At 60.7% G+C, this 9,106-nt stretch overlaps 1 protein-coding gene across 1 annotated transcript; it reads left to right on the forward strand.

Moving 5' to 3' along the window:
• Positions 1 to 2,185: 2,185 nt before the first annotated feature.
• IL2RB (interleukin 2 receptor subunit beta) lies at positions 2,186 to 9,095 on the forward strand. The gene is made up of 6 exons (XM_040490901.1): positions 2,186 to 2,306; positions 5,339 to 5,459; positions 5,891 to 6,005; positions 6,729 to 6,807; positions 7,565 to 7,670; positions 8,528 to 9,095. The coding sequence occupies exons 2-6, from the start codon at positions 5,363 to 5,365 to the stop codon at positions 8,692 to 8,694; spliced, it is 564 nt and encodes a 187-aa protein (XP_040346835.1). The 5' UTR covers positions 2,186 to 2,306; positions 5,339 to 5,362; the 3' UTR covers positions 8,695 to 9,095.
• The last annotated feature ends 11 nt before the right edge of the window (positions 9,096 to 9,106 follow it).

Raw genomic sequence — 9,106 nt, forward strand, 5'->3', positions numbered from 1 at the left:
CCCCCCGACTGCTGGATGATGTGGATCGTGCAGGGTCGAAGCTCTCCGGGCTCCCTAGCCGCCCCTGCCTCTCCACCTCAGGGGTCCTGGCCGGAGCCCCTTGGCCAAAGCAGGACCCTCCTCACTACGCTGTTCAAGCCGCCGCGGCGGGCGGAGGCCACGCGGTGCTGCACCCGCCCCTCAACTCCCAGGGACCCGGCTGGTTAGAGCCACCCCCCTCCCTCCCCTGGACCCACGCCAGCCTGGGGCCTGCTGCCGGTCCCTGGCTTTGCTGCGGGGACATCTCGGTGCTCGGCCAATGTTTGCCGAACTTGAATGAGAGAACGGAAGAAGGAAAGGGGGTTGGGGGAGGTGAGGAGTCTCAGGCAGGCCGCGCAGGGCAGGCCAATGCCGTCCCCGTGGACGAAAGTGCCGACTCCTTATTACAAGACGCGTTTGTGATTTCTGGCTTCGCCCGGGGATGTCTTTTCTCTTTATACGTGTTTTTATTTTGATTTTATTTAAAAAAAAAAAATGTTTCCTTATTTACTCGCCGGGGGAGGGGGCAGAGGGAAGAGAGAGCGAATCCCAAGCAGGCTCCGCACTGGTCCGAGCAGACTCAGCACAGAGCCCGACACGGGGCTCGATCCCACGAACTGTGAGATCCCGACCTGAGCCGAAATCAAGAGTCAGAAGCTTCACCGACTGAGCCGCCGAGGCGCCGCTCTTTTCATATGTTTTTTTAAAAAAAGTTTTAACCGAGTTCATTTATTTTGGGGCAGGACGTACGTGCCGGTGGTACATGTGGGGTCTACAGTGAAAAAACATTCTCCCTGCCCCTTCCTGACCTGGCTTTCCTTCCTGGGAGGACCAACGTTCCTGGTTTCTTGAGAAGCTCCCAGAAATATTCTGGGCTCCAGACACCTTGGCCATCTTCTCCTCTTTGTGGGGGGTGGTTCACTACCCGCCCCCGCAGCCAGAAAGCTTTGCTCGAGGGGAGGGGAGAGGAGGGAATATTGCGAGTTCATTAAACGTGCGGTGGACGGTGAGGGCTTCGGGCACAGGAACCACCACGCCTCCTTCCCCCTGGGAAGGCAGGGTGGCTCTGTGGGCAGGCCCCAAAGAAGGTCATCCTCTTCTCAAGGATGCTGCCCTGTTGCTTCTGCTTCGACTCAGAAGGGAGCTGGGTCTGCCTCTCTTCTCGGGGTCATCAGTTCCGCTCTGCCTTCTGTGCAGACAGCCGGGTCTCTGGCGCTGCCTGACCCCTCTCCTGCTTGCCCCGTCCCTTTCTTTGAAAGAGAGAGCAGCTTATGAGAAAGTCCCCCACCTGAGGCAGGGGCATTAAGGTCAGGACAACGAGAGAACACAGAACTGCTTCTTCGGGGGGCTGGATGGAACCTCACAGGTCCCCGGGCCTGGGACGCTGCACGTGAATAGATGTGCGCCTTTCTAAAGAGGGGCCCTGCGGCTTCTCATCATTTGAAAAAAAAAAAAAAAAAAGCCCTGAGCTGATCCAAAGAGCGGGGCGGGGGGGGGGGGGGGAGGAGGAGTAGGAAGCATGACCTGAGCAGGAAGGGAAGGTTCTAGAATGTCCAATAAGTGGCCCTCAAATTGCTTGCAAAGCCCTGGGAAATAGTTCCCTCTGGATGCTAAACTAAGGAAGGGGCTCCCTGGAAACCTGGGCAAAAAGGGAGGTCTCGGAGAGGTGGGTAGGATAAGAGGAAAAGCACCGGGAACACCGAAAAGGACACCTGTGTGTGTGTAAGGCCTGAGTGTGTGTGTGTGTGTGTGTGTGTGTGTGTGGCTGGGTGAAGGTGTCAGAGGTTTGCAGTGACCTGTGTGAGATGGGGTGGGGTGGGTGTGGGAGGGTGAGGGAGGGCTGCACCCCCTGGGGCTCCTGTGTGCACCAAGGCGCCTTGGCGAGGGCGATTGTGTGTGTGTGTGTGTGTGTGTCTGTCTGTCTGTGCGTCTGTCTGTCTGTTGCCAAGACACCCACGGTGCCCCCCCCCCCCACCCCGCAGCGGGGGAGGGAGATCTTTATCTGGCCTCTAGGTGCTTTAGGAGTTTCAGAGTTTCTCACCAGCCTTATCTCTCCCTGCCCCCCCCCCGCCCCCCCGCCCCCCTGTCCCCACCCCAGGCCTTGCCCCCTCCATCCTCTCTGCACAGGAAGTGGGCTGGCCCTGGGGTTTTACTTCGCTGGCCTCATCAGCCAGCTGCTACCTGGGCGGCTGGGAGTCTGAGTCGGAGCAGGGCCCTGGGGAGATGGCTGTGGACCCAGCAGCGGAGAGATCCCGAGAGAGTGCGCCGCAACCCCATGTCTCAGCCAGGTGACTTTGCCCTCGCCCCTGCCCCCCTTCGGTCCCCGGGCACCCAGGGGCTCGCTCCCGGCCCTGCCGCCAGCCCCGGCTGGAAGTGAAGGTCATGGGACAGCTTTCAGCTCTCACCTAGATGCCCCAGGACGTCATCTGCCCGGACTTCCTTCTCCCGGCCACCCCTCCCACCCCCAGCCTTAGCTTGAAATCCCTCAGGAATGAGGCAGGTCCTGAGCTCATGGCTTTTGGCTTGAGGGGAAAAAAAAAAATGCTGGTCCCTAGTGCTGGGACCTACCTCTCCTGCCCGGCCCATCCCTGGGGACGTTGGGGCTGCTCTGGGGCAAGGGGCCTTCCAACCCAGAGGGGTGAAGGAAGAGGCGGGAGGACTGGGAGACGGGAGGCCTGCTGAGCCCCAGACAGAGGACAGCGGGATGTGGGGTGGGGGGGCACAGGCGAGCCCCCTCCTCACAGCTATGGAAAGGCGCCCCCCCCCCCCGGGTGAAGTGCTCCTGAGGAGGCTGAGGGGCAGGAGAGGAGAGAGGGGGGCCTCTCTGAGACCTGGCCCTGAAGCGGGGTGGCCAGGGAAGCCCTGGGCGGGAGGCCAGACCTGCAGGTTTGAGTCCGGATTTGTCCCGCCCTTGGCCGTGTGAGGGGGCAGCTCAGTGGTGTCTCCGGGCACCTCTGGAGGGGCGGGCACCTCTCTCCTGCCCTGGGGAACGAGGCCTCCTGCCCTGAACTGTATTCGGAGCACCTCGGGGGTGGGGGAGCTGAGGGGCAGAGCCAGCTCTGAGGGTCCCCTTCCTGGCCCCACAGCCAGGGTCTAGAGCCCCAGGGGTTAAACAGCAAGCCCCCTCCCCTCCCCCCACCGCCCCCCCTCTCCATGTGTGTGTGTGTGTGTGTGTGTGGCCAGGAAGACAAGGGAAGACAGAGCCCGTCAAGGTCAGTGGTCCTTCCTCACATCCTCCCCTTCCCCCAAGCACCCCAAGTCCCGCAGCGTCAGCCCTGCGGGAACTCAGACGGTAATGACCCATTCAACCCCTAGCTTCCCCCCCCCCCCCCCCCCCCCCCCCCTCCGGCCTTGGCCTCCTCATCTGAGAAAAGGAGTCATAATGGTACCTTCTCCCGGGGTTGCTGTAAGGGCTAAATGAAGTGTCATCTGCTGAGTGCTGAGGACCGGGGCACAGAGTGAGAGCCGAGTATTAGTCACCATCGCCATCATCATCCCTGTCACCATCATGACCGTCATCACCATCATTGTCACCGTCATTATCATCTCCTCGCCTGAAATCAGAGGACTGGCTTTGAGTCCAGCCCCTTGGGCAGTGCGGAGCTCAGTCTTGGCATCCATCAAAGGGGCGGGTGACGACAGCCACCTTCCCGGGCTGTGGTGGGGACCTATGAGTCAGTGTGGCTGTGGACAGCTTTGCAGTTGGGAAGGGCATGGTGCGTGGGTGTGCGTGGGAACCTAGGGCTAAGGGCGCTTGGGGCTCAGAGGTCCTACTTGCTTGCTGTCCCTGAGGCTGGGCCCGTGACCTTGAGCAGGTTCCTTAACCTCCCTGAGGCTCCTTTGAGTGGGCTAGGAGCCCTCCCAGCCCCAAGCCCCTCTGGTGCCCCCCACGCATCCCCCACCCGTGTGCTTTGCAACCTTGGAGAGTACACGCGCCCTTTCTGATGGGAGCGGTGGGGAGCTCATTCTAGATAATGCTTCTGCTCCTGCCAGCTCACCCCTGCTGGGGCTGTGGTTTGGCCTTGACCTTCCTGTGATCTTGTATGCCTTTGCCCTGACCCTCCTCCCCTCACCCTGGGGCTCTGTGCCAGGTCCTGTCTTGGGCATGGGGTTGCCTTGCTGGCTGGCGCTGGCCGAGGGTGACACCCTCCAGGGGACTGACAGGGCCTGTGCCCAAGGCCACGATCGAGCGACTAGGGGGCACAGCAGGGCTTGCTGGTCCCCTTAGGGTCCCAACCCTGTGCCCTGTGCTGTCGGGGGTTCCCAAGGAAAGAAGTAACCGGCCCCCACCCCCACTCCAGCTGGGAAGCCCACCCCACTAAGGGGACGGTGGGCCAAGCAAGGAGGAGCCTGTGGGCACCTCTCTGGGCTCCTTTTTGAACCCAGGCCGGAGGCCTGACTGTGGGCCTGGGCCCCTGGCGGACCCGGACTCCAGGGCAGGGAGGCTGTCGGCCTTACCTCTGGGACCCGGACAGGGTCTAGGCAGGGACAGAGGATGTGAAAGAACAGGCCTTGGGGGTGAACGTGGCCGTGACATCCCAGTTCTGCCCCCTTCTGCGCGTGTGACCTTGGCGGGTTGAGGACGCGGAGCCTTAGTTTCCTCATCTGCGGGAGGGGCTAAGACAAGCACCCACCCCACGAGCTGCTGGGCAGATGAGATTATCTGATGTATGTAAAGCGCTCGGTCCGTGAGTATTGTGAGGTCATCAGTACGTGTCTTCGTGTCTTCGGTCGGTCGTGTGAACGGTCTCGGGGGGTGGGACAAGTTACCGGAGTCCCTGCCTGGGCCCCGTCCTGGCTCAGATTCCACAGCTGCCTCTTTTCCGCTCTATGGCCTTGGGCAAGTTGCTTCACCTCTCTGTGCCTCAGTTTCCTCACCTGAAAATGGAGATAATAAGGGTATCATCTGGTAGATGGCCTTATCACTTCATTTAAAGAGTTGAAAACAGCCCGGCCTACAGGAGCCTCCCGATGAACGGGTTTTGGTGTGATTAAGGGGCAGCGGGGCACTGGGGGGGGGGGGGGCTCTAATCCCAGCTCTGTGCTGGCCTCGCTGTGTGGACTGGAGCAGTCTTCCCTTTTTTTTTTGAGTCTCAGTTCCTCCAGCTTTTGAACAAGGGGTTGGGTTCGCTCAGAGGGCCCTTTCAGCTCTGACAACGTGTGGGGCTCTGAATCCCGGAAGGAAGTGAGTGTGTGGGCGGGGCCGAGGTACCAGCAGGTGCAAAGGCCCTGAGGCCAGACGGTGCTGGCTTTGTAGGGTCCAGCCCGCCGCCCGGAGTGGCGGGTGTTCACTTGTGCCTTCTCTTCTTCCTCCCTCCAGGGCTCCCTTCCCTAGCTCCCACGCATGGATGTGATGGCAGCTCCTGGTCTGCCCTGGTGTCTGTCCCTCCTTGTCCTCTTCCTGCCCCTGGCCATCCCTCAGTCATCCACAGCGGTGAACGGTGAGGACCCTGCATCTGGATAGCCGTGCTTTTCTTGGGAAGGTGGCCAACAGCCATCTAGAAGCCCTTTCAGGACCCCCGCTTCTCGGCCGGGGCAGGAGGCCGGGAGGGAGGAAGGCGAGGGCGATGGGACCAGAGATCAGGCGTCCACCTTCTCCCTCGGTCCTTCTGTCCTGCTGTATCCACACGTCCCTCCACGCCAAAGGAAGACACTGGCTTTTCGTCCCTGCTCTGCCTCGGCCTGCCTCTGGGACCTTGCAGGCTCTGGGGCTCAGTTTTGTCCTCTCTGAAATGGATCCACCCAGACCTTTTCTGCCCAGCAGGGTCGCCTACCTGCCCATCTGGTGGGCACAGGGTGCAGGGCGCAGGGTGGTAGGCCGGCCCCGGAGGGCACCCTACAGCCGGCCACTCACGCCTCTTTTTGTTGGCAGACCCCTCCAAGCTCGCGTGCTTCTACAACTCAAAAGCCAACATCTCCTGTGTCTGGAGCTGGGATGGGGACCTACAGGCCACATCCTGTAGGATCCACGCTAAGCCGGATCAACGGTGAGTGTCCCGAGAAACCACAGCATCTCGAGACGGGGGCGGGGGGCGGGGCAGGGTGGGTCTTCTAATCGTTGCCATTTAGACTCTTGGAATGCCCTCCTTGTAGACGCCAAGATGTTATGTTTTGGGCATTTGGACTGATGGGACCCCCAGACCCCTGGCAGCACATTAGGCTGGAAAAGCTAGGAGGCAGATGTTTAGACGCCTGAGACCAGGGTGGGCGTGAGGAACAGGGGCCCAGGCTGCAGTGCAGGGGCCAGGGATGGGCTGGACAACGTAGTCTGGGGACACAGAGCTGTAAGACCTGTTATGCCAAGGTTACCCTGGACTTGAGAAGCCAAGGGGGAGAAGGAAGGGGGCTCCCCAGGAGGAGTCAGCGAGGGGTTTCTGTGACCCAAACGTTCTGGGTGGCCGTGGCAAAGGTGACTCTGAGTGGATGGTGATTTTACGGGGTTCCAAAGGCTCCATCAAGCCCCACAGGAAGATTCTGGAGGGCTTTCGGTGTGGAGGCCACCTGCCCTAGAAGGTCACTGTGGCTACTGCGGGGCCGGGCTGCGGAGGGCTGGGGAAGGTGTCTACGACGGGAGGCGGAGCAGAATTCTGCCTCTGCCGAGGTTGGCACAGAGCCCCGCGCCGACCGGCCCTGCTGGATGGGGGACCGTCCCCAGGGCCGGCTCTGGGGGGCCCTCCTTCTGTCTTAAGGAGGTTCTTTTCCCTTGGAAGGTCTTGGAACAAATCCTGTGAGCTGCTTCCGATGGGATCGGCCTCCTGGGCCTGTTACCTGATCCTTGGATCCCCAGATGTGAGTAGTGGGAGCTGAGAAGAGAGCCCGTGGGGAGGGCAGGTGCCCTCCCTGTTTTCCAAGAACCAGCAGGTTATATCCATTCTTAAGGGGCAGGAGAACGTGGAGATGGGCTCGCACAGCGCACAGGCTCTGGGTGCAGAGGCGTGGGTTTGAATCCGGACACCCCTGCTGACCAGATGCATGACTTTGGGTTTCTCACCTGCAGCAAGAATCCACCGGAGGAGTGGCCAAGGCACCCGAGCATTTGCCTGCCCGCAGGGGATACCCACTACCTGGCCATTTCCTTCCCCAAAAGTCAGGGTGTGAGGGTGGGGAGAAATGGAGGAAGGGAGGCTTTCATACTCAAAGCTATTGTTCCAGATCTACGTTTCCGGGGGCGGTGGTGGGGGGGGGGTTGGTTAACCTGCTTGCACACCTCTTGTGATGGGGAACTCCCTCCCCCACCCCGAGGCAGCCCATCCCGCTTTAGATCATGGATCAAATTCATGCCTGTTTTCTGTAAATTAAGATTCACTGGCACAGAGCCACGCCCGTTCTCCTGCGGGTTGTCTCTGGCTGCTTTCGCAGGACAGCGACAGAGCTGGGTAGTCGTGACCGAGACCGCTTGACCTGCAAAGCTAGAAAGAGTTACTATCTGCACCTTGGCGGAGAAAGTTGGCCGACCCCCTGCTTTAGCTGGGGGGGCTTGCGGAGGGGCTCCACTTTTACTGGGGTCTCGATCTTCCCCCTCCTGTATCTCCCCCCCCCCTTGCAGACTCAGAGTCTGACTTCGGCTGACACCGTGGACATGAGGGTGATGTGCCACGAAGGGGAGAGGTGGAGGGTGCTGATGACCCAGAAATTCAAGCCCTTTGAGAACCGTGAGTGAAGAATCTGGAAGCAGGGGGGAGCGGGGGGGCGGGTACTGGGGCGGACTGGGAACCTCCTTCCCTGTCTTTCCCTTGGGGGATCCTGCCTGTCCCAGTCTCTCTCCACACCCGCGTGCGAGCTGTCACTGCCTGCCGCCCTCGGGATGCAGTCCCGATTCCTTACCCTGCTATTCGAGGCTCAGGGTCTGGCCCTGGCTTCCCAATCTAGGACTCCTCCTCTTGTGGCTTGTGTTCCTGCCATGACCAAAGTCCAGCTCTCCGAATTCAGCGTGCCCCTCCGTGCCTCTGAGCCCTTGCACGTGCGGGTGCCACAGCCCGCAAGGCTCTTCCCACCAGGAAAGTTCCCACCCACCCTTCAGGGCTCAGGGGAGAGTCACCTCCTCCAGGAGGCCTTCCCAGACTCTCCCAGCCCTTTGTGCCTCCTCCTTCAGGGCGTTTAGGTCCTGGGTCCTCACTGCCTGATCAGGGGACTGTTCCCCTCACTGGGCTGTGAGCTCCTGAGGGCGGAGTGTTTGTGATCCCTCTGTCTCCACTCCAAGTACTCAGCACCAGGCCTCATCTGGGCAGTGCTCCGGGAAGGTTTGTTGAATGACTGGGTGTCCAACTCCAGCCGCAGACCATGGAGGGGCCATCTCTAAGGAAGAGAGGGCGAGAGCTAGGCAGCTCTCTCTCTTTTTTAATGTTTATTTTTGAGATAGAGAGAGCGCGCATGAGTGGGGAGCGGGTAGAGGGAGAGGGCGACCATGGAATCCCAGCATGTCTCGGTTTTATCACCTCAGCATCGTGTCCCAGCGTCCCCCAAGCCCACTCTCCCTTCCTGTCTCCCTCTGTCCCTCTCTTGCTTCCAGTTCGCCTGATGGCCCCCGACTCCCTCCAAGTCACCCACGTAGGGACCCACAGATGCAACATAACCTGGAAAGTCCGCCAGTCTTCCCACTACATTGAAAGATACCTGGAGTTTGAGGCCCGGAAAAGGTCCCCAGGCCACAGCTGGGAGGTGAGTGCCCTGCCCTGATTCCTCCTTCCTGCCCCGGTCACCCTGTCCATCCTTCATCTCAGCCAAGCTACGGCGGCCCCGAGGCTATTGCCAGCTCCGATCCCCACCCCCTCGCCTCCATGTGCCCCCTGACAATCCAGAGCTTCCAGCTGGTGGCAGTTGCCGGGCTGGCACCAGGACAAGGTCTTACCTAGCCAAGAGGCCGGTCGGTGACTGTCCTCTCCGGGAGATTTCAGAGACCCCGGGAAGCCACCTTTCCGTTCTTCAAATCCGGTGTGGTCAGCATCCACTGGGGTCGGTCGCCTATCCATTCACTTACCTGCTCCCTCATTTGCTCGCTCACTCAGCAAACACTGAGTACCTACTATGTGCTCCCGTGGGGGGCAAAGAGGGTGGAGGACAAAACTGACCAGATCACCCCCCCCCCCCC

The sequence above is a fragment of the Herpailurus yagouaroundi genome, unplaced genomic scaffold (genome assembly GCF_014898765.1).
Source record: "Herpailurus yagouaroundi ecotype Mexico unplaced genomic scaffold, PumYag 182, whole genome shotgun sequence".
In the NCBI taxonomy this organism is placed as follows: domain Eukaryota; kingdom Metazoa; phylum Chordata; class Mammalia; order Carnivora; family Felidae; genus Herpailurus; species Herpailurus yagouaroundi.

Excerpts from the sequence above, each read along its gene's own strand:
- IL2RB (XM_040490901.1), top strand. The coding sequence starts at position 5,363 with ATGGATGTGATGGCAGCTCCTGGTCTGCCCTGGTGTCTGTCCCTCCTT. Across the intron at positions 5,460-5,890 it reads GTCATCCACAGCGGTGAACG|ACCCCTCCAAGCTCGCGTGC; the intron begins GTGAGGACCCTG and ends TTTTGTTGGCAG. Across the intron at positions 6,006-6,728 it reads CACGCTAAGCCGGATCAACG|GTCTTGGAACAAATCCTGTG; the intron begins GTGAGTGTCCCG and ends TTCCCTTGGAAG.